The sequence below is a fragment of the Gallus gallus genome, chromosome 6 (assembly GCF_016699485.2).
Source record: "Gallus gallus isolate bGalGal1 chromosome 6, bGalGal1.mat.broiler.GRCg7b, whole genome shotgun sequence".
Classification (NCBI taxonomy): Eukaryota; Metazoa; Chordata; class Aves; order Galliformes; family Phasianidae; genus Gallus; species Gallus gallus.
This window is the reverse complement of record NC_052537.1, coordinates 8,968,704-8,987,677: the sequence shown is the minus strand read 5'-3', so window position 1 is coordinate 8,987,677 and position 18,974 is coordinate 8,968,704. Positions and strand designations below refer to the sequence as shown.

The following is an 18,974-nucleotide window of genomic DNA, read 5'->3' as shown; positions in this document are numbered from 1 at the left end:
GCTGCAGAACGCTCTTCACAGCACTTGCAAGCAGTGACATGACGGTGCAAATCTAAAAGACAGCCTGTTAGCACTTCCATTACCTTGCACTGGACGGCTTCTCACTGGACATGCATTGGTCCCACCTTGGATATGGAGAGTTCTGAAACATTTTGCTCCACATAAATTACGGGAGTGCTCAAATTGTAATTTGATTGATTCCATGTGAGGATTATCTCCAAGATAAACTGCAAGATGAAGCCAGTTCCTAGGTTTGAATACTGATGAGAGGTTAAAGTGGTTGCAATTTGTTGTCTTCCTGACTGGCTCATCTGCTGGGGAGGCCAGCGGGGGCTGTGGGACTCACATGCACTGGGGCTGCGGGTTCCTAGTGGGACAGGCTCCTCCTTCTGCTCAATACCTGGGGCTGTGCTTAACTTCAAGCAGATGCTCAAGCCCTTTTGACTTAAGTCTGTGCTACAGCAGAACCTCATGTGCGCTGAGGGTTCTGCCTGGGTAAGGCCTGCCAAGGTCTGCGTCTATTTTGGTGGGCCAAAGGAGAGAAAAATGAGTCTTTTCCGAGCTGGCTGCTGAGCGTTCCTGGAAGGGGCCGAGCACCCTCAACTCCAGGGGTTGTCTGCGGGAGTTGACAATGCTCAGTGTCAGTCCTGGAACAAAGGTTATTATTAGACTTGCTAATGGCAAGTGTATGTGAGAGATGGGAGCTGTCTGTGACATAGCAATGTATAGTCATAAAAATGCAGATCTGGAGAGCATTACCAATGGGTTATAATGATTTAAAGATGTGGCTATTTAAAAATGTTGTGACTAAGATTCAGAACAAGACATTTAGCTCTAAAAATAGCTTCCTTTGTTTCCCCTCAAACACAGTTGCATGGTTTGGCCTCCTTTTTTTTTCAGCAATTCACTCTGCTAGGAGAGGGTATTTGTTCCTTAAGTGAAAATTAAAGGTTACCCAGATCTGATATGACATCTTTTTTTTTCCCAGGTAAAATGTGAGGCTAAGTCAGCTTTGCCCAAACCCAAGAGTAACAACAGCAACTGTAAAAAAGGCTCAAGTGAGGATAAATCAAAGATTGCCGTAGGTGAAGAATGCAGAGCTGATGAGCAGGCTTTCCTTGTGGCACTTTATAAATATATGAAAGAAAGGAAAACACCAATTGAACGAATACCCTATTTAGGTTTTAAGCAGAGTAAGTATCCTTTTTCTCACTTTCTTGTTGACATTTTAGAACGGTTTGGCTTCTCTGGAGAAAGTATTTGCACACAGAGCCTGTTTTAAAGCCTTATGGATGGGGGGACCGTGTTTATATCTACACATTTTCCAGTCCAGGCATTTTACTGTCGTATGCCTAGATTTGCATCTCTTCCTTCTTGGGGTACTTGCTGCCGGATATTTATAGGTTTAAATCCGCTGATTATGACTAGAAATAGGCATGTTGAAAACTCTCTAGTTTTCTGTTTTGTAAATCTGCAGCGTCTGTAATGCCTTTCTTCTGAGTTAATAACATGACGTATGTTTATTGTGCCCAGATGTTCTTTATGAAAGGACAAATATTAAAGGAAGACATTTAAAGGTGGTCAAGAAAGGCACAAAAGGGATCAGATTTTTCAGCCCAGAAATGTGTTTATAGTTAATAAATTACTGACCTTGGAGAATATAAAACCAGACTGTATCTGTTTAATACAGAATGCAGTGTTTAAAATTGCTTTGGCATGTACAGTTTGTAGTGCCACAATCTGTAAAGCAATTGTAGGTGGAGAAGATACAGTTGTAACTAAATTCTACATAAATATTGCAATGCAATGTAGAGTTTCCAACAAAAGCTGTGGAAGGGGATGTTTTTTTCTCCTTATCTATAGGCTGATTGATACTTTTTCCTTAAAGGAAGGACTCTATGGATTGAAATATTATTTACTCTAATTTATCTCGCAGATTAAAACCATGTGTTATTTTGATGAAGAATGTCAAACCTGTGTGTTTTACATAACAATTTACATACCTAATAGCAATTGGCACTGATTGCAACAGGCCTCCAGCAGCCATTATAAACTTATATAACTCCGAATGATTACAATGTTTGTCTGAAAACTGGCTGCTTGAAATGGAAGTAAAATTAATGTACTATGAACAGCTTCGTTGCATTATGCATTGATTCCGATTAAATCAAGGCCTAAGCAAAGCTCTTGATAGCTTTGAAGCAATACAAGGTTCAATGAGGCTTTCAGAACATTTTGTGTTGAAGAGAGGGTTTTTTTTTCGCCCCCCATTTTATTCTGTGCTCCCTCACACATGGGGACAGGGTGGGCTTCAAAGACAGGCTCCAGTATTATTTCTAAAATTCCCCATACAAAGTAGGGCTCTCTCCTACCATTTAGCTGAAATACACTGAAAGTTGCCTGTCATTCATTATAAATTAGGGGCCTGATCCAGTAAACACTTAAATGCCAAGAGTAAGTACACTGAGAAGAGCAGAAATGTTTGCAGGACAGGGCTCTGTATTTGTCCAGCAAGACTTGTGCAAACATTGCCAATATAAATAGGTTAGTGGGAATGAGCAGTGTGTACACTGCATCAGAGCATCCCCCCGTGGAGAAGGAGATCCTGTCCGCTGTGTTCTGAAGCATTATTGCTGAGTCTGGCCTGAAGTACAAGCAGTGTGTCTTTTGGGAGCCACTGCTTCCTGGAGGAACAGTGCGCTGACTTTACATAAAGCTGTGACATCAGTTTTTCTGCTGTCAATTAGCATGAAACAAAAAGAATAAAATAAAATAAGGCCAGCATGAGAAGCACGTGAGAGGGAAGAAATTACGCAGGAAGCAACAAGCATCTCCCAACATGCCTTTTGAAGGAGTTACCTCTGTTCCTTTCACCCCACAGCCGTGGGCAAGGCATGACCATAATTACTATGGTAATTTTCATTTGTGCTCCCCCCGGGTTCATTTACACAGGATCCATTAGAACGCAGCTTATTGCTTATTGATTATGGAGGCCATTATCTGAGCTGCAGTATATATTGGATATCGTTATTTAATCGATAGGCTTTCTCTGTGAGCTAGTATGTGCCTCATGCTTGCTTGCTAATAAAATCAGTATCAAACAAATAATTAAAAGCAACATTCTTCCTAAGGAGTAATTTTTATTATCAAAGTTATGGAAACATGCTACAGTCTCACTGTACTGTGCTTCTTATCAGCAAAGTCAAATGAGCCCATTACCTTTGTCTCCGTGTATTTTTCCAGTCCTGTTAAGGAATCTAAGTATGTTCTCTTATATGTAATTAAATATATATATATAGTACGGGCTAATATTTACTTTTCAGATTATGTAAATATCTCTTTGGAAAATGTTTCACAGGAGCTTTTTCAGGGACTGTGAGCTTTTTTTTCTTTTCTGCTTTTTAAAGAACTGTTTAATTTACATTTCTTTGAAATATGTTGGTTAATGCAATGCTTATCTAAATACTTATTGTCCCTCTAACAGTTAACCTTTGGACTATGTTTCAAGCTGCTCAAAAACTGGGAGGATATGAAACAGTAAGTGTTTAAGTAACTTAAATGAAATAATTGTGCAATCTGACTTTTCCCTGTTAGGGAAAAAAAAAAAAGATGTAAAAGCAAACAATCATTTGGTGCATTTTAGGCTAGCTGTACACATTGTGGGTTTATTGGACCGTTTTTGGAAACAGTCCCAATTAGTTCCAGGTTTGGCAAAATTGTAAACTTGTCGTAAAAGCTACAAGTGGAAAACATATGTAACTCTTCCCTGTCAAGGAAATTAGTTGGGTCTGTAATTTTTTCCCATGTTGAGAAAGGGCTATTATTGTACAACAAGCCAAGATTGCATAAAAGAAATTTCACTTGGCAACATCCCTGACATCTGTTCATGTCTAATATGGGAAATGTATTAAAGGCTTTCAAAAGTAATCAGCATTGTCCATTAAGGAATAGTATGCTGCAGTATCTTCTCTTATTCCAAGTGTAAAAGAACTTTATTAGACAAGGGTCAGTACCACATAAACAGGAAGTTATCAAAGTAATTCAGAAAAGTCTCTGACACTTTTTATCAGCTAACCATATCTGACAAGAGCAGTTTATTTTTAGCTTACAGGAAAATTTGAAGGCCATGGATTTTACAGCGTGTATTTTGAACCAATAAAGTATTAGAGCAACAAACTTAGATTAAAATCTTGAGAAGAGAAGAAAGAGTTGCATTAATATGGCACATAGAGATGACATCTGTAATAAAAACCAATTGACATAGGAAGATGTCGTCATTGGAAATATTTTCTTTGCACACAATGATCAGATTAAGTTGTTCAGTTCCTGCCGCAGTTGGATGAAAGAAATTATTTTTGCTTTGTTTACGAAGTAATCTGGGACATATCTGTGCTGTAGAGAACTGACAAGAAGAAATGCACTATCAGGAGACTGAAAGTCACTTGAAGCAGAATACAGAACTCACTGTTTTCCTTCCCTACAATAAAGCATATTGTTCTGTAAATTAACAACCCCGGTTTATTAGCATGGGTGTAGCTGGGATTTTGTGAAACGTGGAATCTGACATTCTCAACAAAAATATGTGCTTGATTTGGTTTCTGTTATTTCTATATCTTTCATTAACCAGCACATACCATACTTAGGTACAGGAGTGTGCGTAGGTGTGCTAAGGAGTATATATGCATGAATAGCTACCATAGATACATCGTTACAGAAATTATGAGCCAACAGTAATTGCTGTGAGTTGTAAAGCACAATGAAAGCGAGGGCTAAAATCTTGATCTTGATCCAGAGCCCAAGAGAAGGCTGGGAGGATGCTGAAAGGAGAGTGAGGTGTTTGGAGCGCTCAGGAAGGCAGCAGCGTTTCAGATCTGCTTGGTGAGACTGAGGACAGAAGGGCTGCCAAAGTGGGGGCTTGCTGGAGAATGCTGAGTTCTAGCGCCAGAATGAGAGAGGGCAGGAGGATCCAGGGATGGTGAAGAAAGTGAACCTCAGTGCCTGAGGGAGCAGGAACAGGAGGATGAGTTTCTGAACAAGATGTCAGAGAGCCAGGTTTACCGACAGCAGCAGAGTATGTGAGAAGAAATGTGAGTGGATCAGAGGGGAGACTCATACAGGGTAGTATCAGTCCATCCTCTCAGAGCTCCTGTCCTTTCCTTGGTGATAGGTGTTCCCAGATGGTTAGGGGCATTTGCCACCTTTGATGAAAACAGCAATGAGAGCTCAAGCTGTCTGACATACCTGGGAGCCCAGCCTTGGTTTGGGAGCATCTCTGCTGAAGTGATGGGCTGTTTATACAGCTGTAAGTGGCTTCTGTGCTCTTTCTGCCAAAGAGCTGAGGTTGGCAGGACCATGCTGATATGAGTTGGGTTGTACATGGAGGCTGTTGGATGTCATCCTTTTCTGTTAACATCTCACTCTCAGTATGGATGTGCCTTTGCTTTGTGTTCCCTGAGTGTTAGACCATTAGCTGTTGCAATACTTCGACCTGTACATACCCATTTTTTTTTAGAAATTTATAGCTGGTTTGTGTGCATCGAGCTTGCCAAACTGCATTTGTCTGTATATATTTCATTACGGTGAGCATCAGTGAGAGACTCTTGTGTTTGATTTGGGTTTCGTTTTTCAACAAGGCAACAGGTGACTGGGATAATGTGGACCTCAGTCTTAGTTCCAGAATCTTAGGCAGGTCTGCGTAGTCCCATGTTTAAAATTTCAAGTGAATGCTGTAATTCAGTAACAGCGAGATTCTACCACTCACACAAACAGTTGTGATTGTGACTCATTTGCACTATTTTTGGTGAGAAGTTATGTGCAGAGCAAAGGCTTTCTTCAGTTTTTGAAGAAAGGGGCCTACCCTGATTAGCATATTTATCTATATGGACCAGACCCTGCCATCTGGCTTGGATGATGGTTTCATCATCTGTTATAATGGTTTCATCATCTTTATCTTGTTTTTAAAATTCCACATTTCTGGTTTGTGCATTCAGCTTGGAAGTACTGTAAATAAAAGAATACTTACAAGTAGATATTTGTCTTCAGCGTGCAACGGCTGCTTTCTGAGCTGGAAGTGAATTATGGACTAGTTAAAATCACATATTGGAACTTAGAGTGGTGAGGTGACAAGTTTCTTAGAAGTGAGTGTAGAAACTTCCCTAGTTACGGTAGTTTACATCCTCATGTTCGGCAAACAATGCTATTGGGCCCATTTTCAGTTTCAGCCCCTGCCCTGCCCACCTTGTACATGTACACATGCCTTTATGGGATTTTAAAAATGAGAATCAAGCAGAGGCTATGTACAGTGTTTTTCAGCTTTTGCTCAAATTCACAGAACAGTGTATGGCCTGTTGTTCAAGGATCTAAAAGTGGATGAAACTTGCCAGAGATTGCATTTGAAGTGCAGAGAATAACTTTCTAAACTATCTGTTTGTCTTTCCTTAACTGTCATGTTTCAGGTACTGGAATGAATCCTGTAGCAGAGACTATTAGCTGTACATACAGGACATGTAGTAGTGTCAAGTCATCATTGTATGTCATATGTTTTTATTTAATGGCTCTCCAGTTAGGCTACTTGTGAGAGTCATTTCTTATTTCTCCATTATCTGTTTGGTTACTAATTCTTGGTTAGTTGTCCTCCATAGCAGTGTAACACCACACTCCCACGTATTTCTGATTGGACATAGTACGGCCTTAATAAAATTAGGATCCCATACAAATTGGTCTAACCCCTTTACAGACAAAACCGTCTTTTCTGAATTGGTGGGATCATGTTTCTCTCCAGTGAAGTAGATGAAATGAGCATCTTTACTGTAAGTAACTTGTACTTGTAGTAAGAGAGTGCATTGGAAAGCACTCTACAGCAAGCCTTCACAGTATGAATGGTTTAAAATGTCCCTAAATCCTTGGAAGAAGAGTCACATTCCAGGGGGCTCAGCTGCAGTGGCATTTAACAACCGTGGACTGGAATTTTGTCAGTCACCCTAAGTCAAGAGAGTAAAAGATGCAGATGTTCAGAGATGGGAAACTTCCAGGAATTATTTCAAGAGTTGTCTTTGGCAAGTCCTGAGGTGGCTTCTTTCCTTCTGAGCCAACACAGGAGGAATGCCTTGGCATATCTGTAAAAGACTGTCGGGCTGAATGGGCTTAACCTGCAGATGCCATAGAAAGATAAAGGGTAAAAAGAAAATCGGGTGGGTTTTAACCCTTAAGTTTCACTGAAAGTCAGTGAGATCCCATTTAGCTGCTGCCTTCTGGAAGCAAAAATAAATTGCTTTAGTTTTTAGAAATTAATGATTGACACATGCAAAAGTTCTGTGCCTGGGCAGGCCCAAAGGAGCTGATATCTCAGTGGAATGCAAAACTGCTAATCGCCAGGCTCTGTTCACCAAGAGCCTTATGAAGATCATGTGCCATGACCAGAAAAATCCCCCATTCAATTTGAAGCAAGAAGCAGCGACTGGCAATGGAGAAGATCATACATTCCTAATACTGTGCTTACAGGAACAAGGTCCGAATCTGCTCTCAGGTCCCTGGACTGAGCAGTCTCTTGCTTAACTCCAAATTCTGCTGATAGGGAAAGATGACATATGCAGGTTTTCAAAGTCCCTGGATCCCAGTGGCCATGGTCTAGGACTGTAGGGCTGTAGGTTGGAGCAGATTGTGAGAAGGGTCTGCGAACCACAAGACCACTATAAAACTGAAGCCAGCATTGGGGTGGAAAGCTGTCAGAGGTTAGGTTGGCCTGTGCAATTGCCTTGATTGGTAGATGAGCCTGGAGCATCCTGGGCTCTTAGAATGGTGGCAGACACTAAGAGAGATGTGTATACTGGTGGAAACAGAGAAAAACGAATCGGAGATCTAAGACAGCAAAGAACTTTGTCCTCTATATGTTGTCTACTGCAGCAGGTCAAGAAACTGAAAGTGAATTTACTAGAAGTGTGAAATGAAAGTGCTTAGGAAATAGTTGTTAAAGCTTTTGCAGAATGTTAGTTGTCTTACTTTACTAAGGCTCCATGCCCCTAAAAATGACACTTGTGAATGTGTTTACGGGAAATTCCCTGCTCAGCCAACTAAAACATTTTAATACCTTTGCACTTTTCTGTTACCTACCTTTCTGTTTCTCATGTGCCCCAGTCTTGGGCGTGTTATTAACAAGGACCACATATGAACCAAGTCAGAGTAGAAAGCCACTGCGTAAAAGCAACCAAGGCAGTCATTTTGGTACAAACAGTAACCATAAGCAAAGCATTGCCAAGCACTACCCTTTCCTGGCTCCTCAAGAAGTTCGTCATCACTGAAGGTGGGTGGGAGAGACTTCAATGAGAAAAGCAAGCAGTCCTTAATTTGAACGTTGCCAGCATGAGCATCCAGCTTGAGCAGTGCTGCCCTGCATGGCAGTTGTGAGGTTTCCACAACACTGCATTTTGTTCAGATTGTTTAAGGATGCAATTTATCACTTACTTTAGTCCTTTGAAGTTTATTAAGCATAAAAACTAAACTTTCCAGAGCAGTGGAAAACTCATCTACAGACTTGGTTAGTATAACAGTTATTTCAGGGAATGTCAAATTCGAACGTGGGAGGGCACAACTGCTAATTGCCAAGGAGTTCTGATCCTCTGCAGAGGCTGAATTGGATAAAGCTGGGCAAATGTTTGTGTAAATACTATTATTATTAGCAACCTAGAGGAGATGGACACCAATAAAGGTCCAGGGACTTCAGAGGGATTCCCCTTTCACCTTAAGAAAGGTTGTGTTTGCTATTGTTCCAGCTTGAGTATCAACTTTGGATTCGGCTCATAGTTAATGAGACTTTGGTTCTAAGGCTGCTATGTTCCTTCTGAAAATGGACACCATGCTTCATAGTAGTAGCATGGGCAGGTTTAAAAAGGGGACTTGCTGTAGTCCTCTTGCTGACTAATCCTTTGCTTTCATTCAGAGATTCTGCCACAGCACCACTATACTTAGCCAAAGATGAAGTCCTGGCCCAAAGCCTTGCAAGCCAGCTGGACTGGGCTTGCTAGGAGGGGAGAGCACAGCTCACCATGTAGCTTTGAGCATTTTTGTTCCCTTAGCCTGTGAGGCTGCCAGGTTAGATTTGATAAAAGGCATCTTGAAACAGCCCACAGGGGACCTGTGATTCTGGGGAGCTATTGAAAGGCAAGGGCTTTCTGGCCATGCCTTATCCTTCTGCCAGTCCTGATGACCCATAACAAAGGTGTGAGAGGCAGGACCAGAGGTAGCTTTCCATCCAAGCTTTCCTTTACGGCTTGGGACTTGATCCAATGCCTTTTGACCTTTCAGGTTGCAGAAGGAGCATCCTTTAATATTCCCAGGAGTTGATGTTCTTTACAGCTCATTATGATCCCAGTTCCTCAACCCCTTCAGTAAAAATAATAGACCGAAGTGTGGATAGCTTGGGAAGAGATGTTGTAAGGACTTGAAGAGATTTAAAATGAACTTTTTCCTCACATGAGTGTTTAGTTTTATTTCAGTAATTAATTTGTGTCAAATTTATCTGCAGTGCTAAGTACTAGTAGTAAGTTGGAGCTGGTGTTGATGTTTTCTGAGAACTGCACAAGCAATGAACTCGGAGGAACTGTAACAGTACCAAATGCTAAGTCTCCAGCCAGCCTTCTGGCTTCAGAGAATGATTTCAGCAAAGGAAGGATTTTCCTTTTATAGAGCTAGAAAGAAATGCCTCTTACCCTGTAATATTTAATGATGGTAGCTATCTCCTCTTCTTTAGATTAAAATTACAGGCCTCAGATTGCAAGTTGTAATATTTGTTTTCTTCTGATTGCTGCCTTTAGCTCCTCAGTAAATGCCATTGACTGCTCTGTGGGTAACTCCAAAGAAGCCTCCGGGGCTGAATATATTAAAATCCACAGCATTCCACAGAAAATGACAAAATTCTCCCCAGATTGCCCCCACAATTTTCCACTGGCCTTCTTTATGAGCTGCAGGCAAAGGAGGGTGATCTATTGTGCTTGTCCTATTCCTGTTTTTCTTCCTGTTTTAAATATAGCGGAATATATAAAATAATGAAGTGGTATTCAGAAACAATTCTTTTGCCAGGTCTTCCATCTGTTATTCTGTATAATCCTAATTTCTGTACAAAAAACAGAGCCGTGGTATGCAACTCAATATGTTACAAGATGTTTATTTTCATCGGAGTAGTCCAATAAAATACATAGCTCAAATATTAACATTGGAGTATGTTAAGATTTCATTACTATTTGATCTATATATTTTACTGACATAAATGGATAAAAATAAACAGCTTGTAACCTATAGAGTTACAGACTATGCTTTTGTGGATTTACAGAATTCTGTGGTGGATTTGGGTTTTGCAGCAGATTTATTTTCTCTAATTCAGTTAAAATAACTACGTAATCATTATTTGTGCTGAGTACGGGTCTAGCTTCATTTTCATAATTCACCGTGGGATTTGTCTGCATAACTTCTGACGGTTAATGACCCCATATTGATTGAGATTCTCTTTTGTGAGGCTGGATAGCTTGTGACTTGATAATGAATCAGTCAGATCACTCCATTTTAGAGCGAGAGAAAATAGGCGTAGTGTTAACTTACCAAAAAAAAACCCCAACACCCAGAGCTTTGTGCGCTCTGTATATTCTGCAGGGGCTTTTATTGTTCTTGTAGTACATGCTGTTCTGAAAGTGTCACACATGCATTTGTTGTTGTGAACTCAAACGCTGTAGAATCTGTAAAGATGCAAGATTAAATTTTCCATTGCCATTTTTACAGATAACAGCCCGTCGACAATGGAAACATATTTATGATGAATTAGGTGGTAACCCTGGAAGCACAAGTGCTGCTACATGTACTCGCAGACATTATGAAAGGTAAGATAACGAATCTGAAATGCTTGTTTAATAATGAAAAAATTAATTTGGAGAACCTTCAAAGCGTTTTATAAAGAATTAGAGAAAGAGACAGAGAGAGAGGTTTCTTAAAGATATAGTAAATTTTCCCCCAACAGTTTAGTCAGATAATCCATTGTAATTTAAACCAGAATATATGTCTCCAGTGACTAAATATAAATAAAACAGGCATCTCTTTTTCTTTGGTACACATCTTAATTTTTACAGCAGCTTTCCGGGTAAAGAAGCTGAAAAATTGAGCAAAACATACTCAAGGAAAAATGAGAAACGACAGCTAATTGATGCAGACACTTGTCTTCTGTCGTTTTTAGGAATACCAATTAAGCAAATTGTGGTTGTGATCAAAATAATGGGGCGGCCCACAATGCAGGGTGCTGTTAATGTTGTAGGTCATGCAGAGCATTGCATTCCTCTTCTTCACGGCATTCCTTCCCTCCTCCCTGCCTGCGAGCTGCTGCCAAACACTCTTTCTCTGCAGCCATTGTTGCTGGTCAGAACTGTTGATTTCTTATTCTTCCCATGTAGATAATAACTTCCAGGGCTTGTGAAGCCAGCATGCAGTGAATAAAATACTGGAGCTGGAATGTTGTTTTGGTTTACTTAGATTTTTAGAAACAACTTTTTTTTTTTTTTTTTTACTTTTTTTTTTCCTTCTTTTTTTCTGTAGACAAGAAAATTTTAGTACAAGCTCTGCAATTTCAGGCTCAAATAAGGAAAGTCCAACCTCTTGTTCCTGGGCGTAAACAAGTTACGGTGCTGGGCTCTGGAAAAGGCTGGTCTTGCTGTGCACAGGACTGTGCGTGCTGGGCATTTTCTCACCCTCTTTTCATGCTTTATGTGTTGGCCACTCTGAGCGAGATGCTGCCCGCACCATGGAGAAGAAGGCTCACTGCCGTCCTTCACAGGTGGCAGCTCTGTCATGAGGGCCTGGGTGCACCAAGAGGTTCCATCCAGTGCACTATAACAGAGTTTGGAGCCAAGCAGTGGGGCAAATTGTGTGAGTTGCTATACATGTCAGATGGGGTTTTCTCTGCCATCGCATTGCTGACAGATGCTATAGATTGCTCTAATTGACTCGTCAGATTGTCCAAACTCGGTTCTTCCCCTCCCTCATTACAGCTCCAAGAGGCTCAGGGGTTCCTCTTTGCACCCAGGCCAGCTGATTGGGTTGAAGCTGGCAGCCTGAGCCTTTCCTGGCCAGGTGTACCTTGCAGAACCCTGTTTTTTTTTTTGTCAGAGGAGACCCAGGCACGCTGAGAGTTCAGGCTCTACAGGTTCAGGGCACGCAGGGAGCAAGCATTCCTGGGCTCGGTGCTGAAATTCAAGATTCACTGAGGGAGCAATTTCTTGCTAGCTATGGAAAAATAAATGAGCCATTCACAAATACACGATGAACCCCCCCTCTCTTTCTTCCACTTTCATGTTGGTGGTTCATTATTTTACATGCAAAACTCTTGAATTGTGCTCTTCTCACTGATGCACAGGGACTCCTTCCTGTGACTTACTCAGCAGTTACTTAGGGATATGCTACAAAGTACCACAGACCATTGTGCTCACTAGAAAAGCTGAGCAGGTTCACCATGCCTTCGAGGTACAGCAACCTTTCCGGCTACGCAAAAACAATTCTGCTTGTCAGGAGCTGGTCTGAGGGAGGAGACAGCTTAAAGCTGATGGTCAAGATGAGTGCTAAGACATCAAAGAGCTCAAATGTGAGCCCTTGGGTTCCAGAGCCAGGATGTAATTCTGACATGAGGCAAGACCTATTGTTCATGTCTCTGTGGCAGGCTGGCAAAAGATGGCAGCTGAAGAAAAGGTCTTGTAGGATTTTTAGATCAGTTCTGAGCTGGCGTAAGATGTGCTTTACCAAATCTGGTCTGAAAAACTGAATCTTATACAGAAGAAACCTCAGTGACTGGTCCAATCTCTAGATTTCTGGTGTTAGATCCTCTTTTTCCACCACGGGAAAGCTGTATTGAGCCTCAGATTTGGAAAAAAAGTAAATGAAATTGTCATGGTTTGTTTCAGCTGGTAATTCTAACTACAGCACCTGTAAATGTAATGTTCATTTATAGCCAAAGTGCTTAGATGACATTTAATCTAAAGCTAGAACTGCAACGCAGGAATACACATTAATGATTCAGGATGCACATGCATTTTCTAACTTGAAGGTGAGCTGTAAAGCTAAACTGGAAATTGAATTAAGCTGGGAAGTAAATGTTGAACAAACCTCATGATTTTTCCTTTCTGGATCCCAGTGGCCTTTCCTTTCTTACTGGAGGCAGAACACACAGCTCCCTGGTGTCGCTGGTGCTGCTGTTTGCCTCAGCCCTGCCATCCGTCTCCACAACTAGATGCCAAGGGCACCGTGCTGTGGTAACTAGGTTTTTTCAAGTTGATGGAGAAGCTACCAGCTGTTTGTACTGGCTTGAGCATACCAAGGCTGCATTGATGGCAGTGACCTTCCAGTGACAACATCAGGATGCTGAAAAGCGTAATGCACATGGCACCCACAGGGCCACCCAGCTGCTCTTCGCAGCGCCCCACTGCAGGCTGAGTTTCCATACCCTGTGCCTCATTCAAAGAAAAGAGAGGAAAAGAGTCAGAAACTGTACCAAGGTGGCAAGCACTAAAACCAAGCCAAAGTATAGGAGTGTTGGTGTGGCTGAGGGCGGGCAGCACTCTGCTCTCCAGCGCACATCACAGCAGGAGAGGCTGCGGTGCCTGCCCCTGCTGGGCCCTGGGTGGCAGGCAGCTTGGGGAGGGCCTGGGCCTTGTTCCCCCCACAAAGGGGAGATGCTGCGTGCCTTGTCAACTGATTCATTTCAATCAGTACAGTTTGCATTTCCCGTAACTGTTATCATTTTAAAACGAGGCGAGGTTGCAAGTGTTTCAGTAAGTGTTATTTGTGCATTAGTTAGACAACTTTTGTTTTATTAATGCCTGTAATAATGAAAGTGCAGGTTGCTGAGTAGAAGTAATGGGTGTTTTTATTTAAAGCATAGCAGATATCATGTAATGCCAGTGAATGTGTTATTGTCACTGTGGGCATGGCTGGTCTGAACCTGCCTCTGGTTGGGTTGTTTCAGGTAGGCCCCAGCACTTCATAAAATGTCTTTGTCAGCCTGGTTTCCCTTCCAAACCTATCCATCTCTGTCAGTTTTTAATATTAGTACCAGGCTCTTGGCTATAGTCCATTAGTACTGTACTTAATTGCTCATGTTACAGATGATTACCAATATAAAAAGCATTAATGTTTTCCCATCGTGGGGCTGTTGCTCTCTCTGTGGTTCGGGCCGTGCAGAGCTGAGTTGTTGTTGTTTTGGTCATTACTGTTTGTGCTCCACGCAGGCGGTTCCCTTGCTGTCTGTGTCAGCCGTGTTGGCCTAGGCCTTCCTGGGGAGCGTGAGCCCTTGTCAGTGCCCCATCTCCCCGCTATCAGCAAGCCCTCACAAACGGCCGCTCTTCTGCGAAGCGCTCTGCTCCCTGCTGCCTTCCCCTCCTAATGCAGATGTGGGTTTCACATGCAGGGGTTGAGGTTTCTTTCACTTTTACACAGAACACATGATCGCCAGCTTTAATTACCCTGTGTAAACGATAGGCTGTGTTTCTGCAGCGCCGGTGACGTTGCTGTTAGGGATTTTTCATAAATATTACACCTCCACCCCCTCAGGAAAAAAAAAAAAAAAAAAAAAACAGCACCAAAACCACCACCAACTTGCTATTTCTCAAGGTATAAAAAGTCCCAAATTAAGCGTGAGCAATTGCATGGTGGGGCCTTTTTGCGCCTCAGCGCCTGGCTGCCTTTCATTTTGGTTTCCTCCGAAGCAAGCCCTGTCCAGCAGCTACACACAGATGTGCAGGGCTGGGGCACCTGGTGTGTAGCAGAGTGCAGCATTGCCCCTCAGCTGTGCGGTGGCTGAATGTGTTGTGTTGGAAGGTGCCGTGGCCAGCAGCTGGGTAGTCCCTGAGGGCTGCGGCCTCCCTGGGTGCTGCGAAGCTAAGCAGGAGCAGGACTGTGCCGTGCCCTGCTATACCATGGGGTATCTCACGGCCTGACCCTTCTGAGCCACCAGAGCCTCGGCTGCCCAGCTGTCCTGGTCAGAGCCAGGTGGCAGGGGTCCGTGGCAGGACTCACCCCTGCAAATTCAGGGAGCCAAATGGGCAGTGTGCTCTAAAACCATGGCTGCCAGGACATTGCGGGGATCAGGTGTTTGAGAGGGGACCTCAGTGGGCAGTGGGGCTTTGCAGCCCTGCACGGTGGTTGTGCCATGGTTTGAGGACAGATTCCTGGGGTCTGTGGCCCCTGGGCACCTGCGGTACATGCTGCACATCTGTCCCCTTCCAGCAGACTGAAAACAGTGAGATGCAGTGTCCAACTTGGAGCCCATTCTGACATTTTTCAGTCTTAATTGCACACATAAATATTATGTATTATCAGAAACACAAGGCAGGTCAAAATAAGTCCCTTATATGGTTTCCCTTTAAGAACCATGAAGTTTCTCTACCCTGAGGATATTGTGAAGTAATTCAATATGCAAGGAGAGTCCTGCATTTCTTACAAATGCTGCTTGGTTTTGTTAAAGCGTTTGGATAATTTTGGTAAAGTGTAAGCACTCTGGTGGAGTTTTGTAGGAAATAGCAGCTGGTCTTTTAGGAGGGGGGAAAAAATAGGGGCATTTTGGAATATATACGTGAAAATGCTTATGGTAGTCTTCTAATATATGTTGTAATTTATCGTAGGTTTTGGTTTACATTGCTAAGTGTGAAAACATCCTCAGGCAAAAGTTAATCAAGTGTTATGTCATCCTGTAAACTACAGCTAGCTCTTTGTTTGACCCAAACAAAACTTGCCAAGCAGTAGTTTTTTCTTGTAATATTGATGTGTTTTATTTTTGTCTTCACCCTACTTTCCTGCCCCCCCACTTCAGCTAGTCACAGACTCCCAGAAAACTTTCCTGGTTTCAAACTGTCTCAATAGTTTTCCATCAAGCATGAATTTAAGCCTGAAGATAGATGAGGTGTCGTAGTCCTCTTTTTCTTCCCGTTTTTTTCGAGGTATTTTTTTTTTCTTTCGGTTATTTTTTTTTTGATAAATAACAAGAGGTTTCTACTTGAGATTTTCTGCCCTCGGGGCTTTATCATTAAGATTAAATAACTGCACTCTCAAGCATGCCACTGAACAAACATCTTTTCAATTATGTGAGTAACAGATGCTTTAACAAAGGAACTATTGAAAATTCAGAAAGCTTCCCCCCTCCCCAAAATTTTAAAAGTATCAGATGACAAAGGAATGTAATTGTTTACCATTAAATAACAGATCCTTAACTGTCCATTCAGAACATCTGAGAACATGCTGTTCTTTCAAAATTTCTTCAGAACTGGGTTTCCAGCCTAGCAGACTTAGTGGCCAGCACTAGGGTCGTTGGGTGAGCACACCAGATCATCAGGTATTCTCTTCCAGGGACTGCAGGCTGATGGTCTCTCACCCCTGTGGGGAACTATTTCCCCAGTCATATCTCCTTTCCACCTGGGGTCTTGCCCCAACAGAGCTTGTGATTTTTTGTAGAGTGATCTGGGGAAGCTTCTCTGTCCTCATCACCCTTCGCTGTGCACCAAATCTGGGATGGTTGCTTGTTTCCCCTTGCTGAGCCATAGGATGGAGAGTGTCTGAGTTTGTATCACCTGACAGTGCAGCTAAATCAACAGCTGTGTTTGTAATGTCACTAATTTCTAGTTTACCTAAAACAAAGTGCCTTTGAATTCTCTCACAGCAATGCAGTTCCCACCTTTCAGCAGCGAGCTGTTCTCATTACCCACCAGCACTCCCAGTGGGCTGTGAGGAAAGTTGTTGATGAAAGGATGAAAGAGCCATTTCTTTAAGGAAGGAAAGTTCTTTGGGAACAAAATTGAACTCAAATATATTTTGCCTTTGCTGATAAAGTACATGCCAGTTTTGTACTTCAGACATACGCAAATAATCCTATTGCTATTGTATTCTGCACGAAAGCGTGCAAGGCTTGCTTTCGTAACCCCTGGATTGTACAGTGCAGCATGGGGAAATCAGGCTTGATTTCCTCATTGCGTTTTATATTCCCATTTCAGAAAACAGGCTGAGATCTTAGAGTTTGGGTTATTCCTCCCCCCTATTCTCCGCTGGAAACTGGTCTCTGGTGCCCAGGAGAGCTGCCTGACACTCCTGCCAATCTTCACCAGCTGATTGCTGTTGAAGGTGACTTGTTTCCCGTGGCAGCATTGCTCCAAGATTTGTTCCTTTTGAAGAACATGACTGTGAAAAAGACAAGCCTTCTTTGGGATCAGAGCTAGAGTGTTCCTGCTGGTCCCTTAGAACAACCGAATGCTTTGCCATTGGGTTTCCAGGGAGAGAATGAGGCTTCTGCAACTGAGGTTATCGACTGGGGGCCCTCTGCCCTGGGACTGCCTGCCTGTGCGTGAGGACTGTTGCTGGAGTCGCCCCAGCTCGGTGCCGCTTGTCTTGGCTCCATGCTCACGGGGCTGGCGATGGCTCTGCCCTGCTGCTTTCAAGGACCTAACAGAGAAATCCCTTAGTGAACCTGGCAGAACAGCCATCTTGTCCCCAGCCAGCAGTGCCTTCAGGGGAAGGAGCCAAGACCCACTCACCTGTGACTTAGTATGCCCCGGAGGGAAGTGTTTTTCAAGCTCCTACCAGCAAGGTGATTTGTTGCCTGTCCCTTCTCAGTGTTTTTGAATCTGAGCATTTACTGTTGTCATGATTTACATTAGCATCTAAACCTTGCGTAATCTCACTAATCCCCTGGCCCCCAGATAACCACTGGCAGTGAGTTCCATGGGTTAACCGATGGTTGTGTTCATTCGGTAGAGCAGATTTAAGTCTTTTTCCATTCCCATTGCAAACAACTTCCTTAACCTTCTTGCCAAGAATGGGAAAGGGGCAGCGTCTCCCAAGTAATGGGCTCTGGTATTTTATGTGCTTCCAAGATTATTCTTGTGGCTGAGAGGCTCCCTCAGCGCACTGTTTTGTGTTGGGCTTGGAGCCCTTGAGAAAGCAAGATGATGTCAATGGGAGGCATGTCGGAATATTTTATTCTGCCAGAAAGAAAACAAAAATAAACACTGAGACAAACGGTATAAAAATACTGTAGGGGTCGTGCTGAACTGCCTCCTGCCCTCCTTCCCCCTGTGCAGCCCATGGACAGAGCGCTGTGTCATGGGCATATGGTTCCTCCCTGGCCTGAGCACCCCGTAATATCCACACACAGTGGGGAGAATTAGAGAGGAAACTGGCAGCCTTAACGTTTAATTTCCTTCCTCTTTCGGGGTTGGTCAGATCCTTTGCATTATTGTAACTGCTTTTTTTTTTTTTTTATCGTGCCTATAAATAGATGTGCTCTCATGTGTTACGTGAAGCAGGGTTGGGCCAAAAAAGTCATTCATTCTTTGTAATCAATACATGAAAATGCAGTGGTTATCGGCTCAGATTAGACCTTGTATTATTTCTGTAGCTGGGGAAAAAAAAAAATGTTGACTAATAAAGATTAAGGACTTTTTTTTTTCTTTTTATGGAATGCTAATGATGAAGACATGTTTGATATACTGTGAAATACATTTCTCTAATGTGAAGTTTCTGCTTTTTGTTGGGAAAGATATTCAGTCCCTGGAGGATTTTAGAATTTGTAAATATAAAATTATCTGCTTCAGTGTTTTTTAAAAAAAACGTTGGCAGAAAGCCAGATTACTTACATTACTGTAATAGATTTGCTGACCTCTGACATCTGCTGCAGAGAAGTACATTGAATTTTTCATAATATCAGATGATGCAGATCTGAAAACTCAGTACGCTCTGCACTATTATTTAATTCAGGACTTAGTAAAGCAAAATCTTTTTTTGAGTAGCAGTTTATACGTGATTAAACTTAATATTGCCGATTGTAATAAATCAGGATTAGTACAGTACTGATTTGTTAATCTAACTTGTATTGATTTTAAGTTGTCTTTATTTAAGAAAAAAAAAAAGACTCGCTTTTCACAGTGACTGAATTTAATAAGAAGCTCTGTGATAGCAAGGACTCC

General features: G+C 42.3%; 1 protein-coding gene across 5 annotated transcripts in view; it reads left to right on the top strand.

Moving 5' to 3' along the window:
* Positions 1-18,974, top strand: part of ARID5B (AT-rich interaction domain 5B) — a 143,786-nt gene that overhangs the window by 111,417 nt on the left and 13,395 nt on the right. For all 5 annotated transcript variants that reach the window (XM_040702376.2, NM_001031220.2, XM_015288120.4 and 2 more), the window contains 3 exons: positions 989-1,193; positions 3,485-3,537; positions 10,768-10,865. In XM_040702376.2, coding sequence (XP_040558310.1) covers positions 989-1,193; positions 3,485-3,537; positions 10,768-10,865 — 356 coding nt within the window. The remainder of the gene's footprint in view (positions 1-988; positions 1,194-3,484; positions 3,538-10,767; positions 10,866-18,974) is intronic.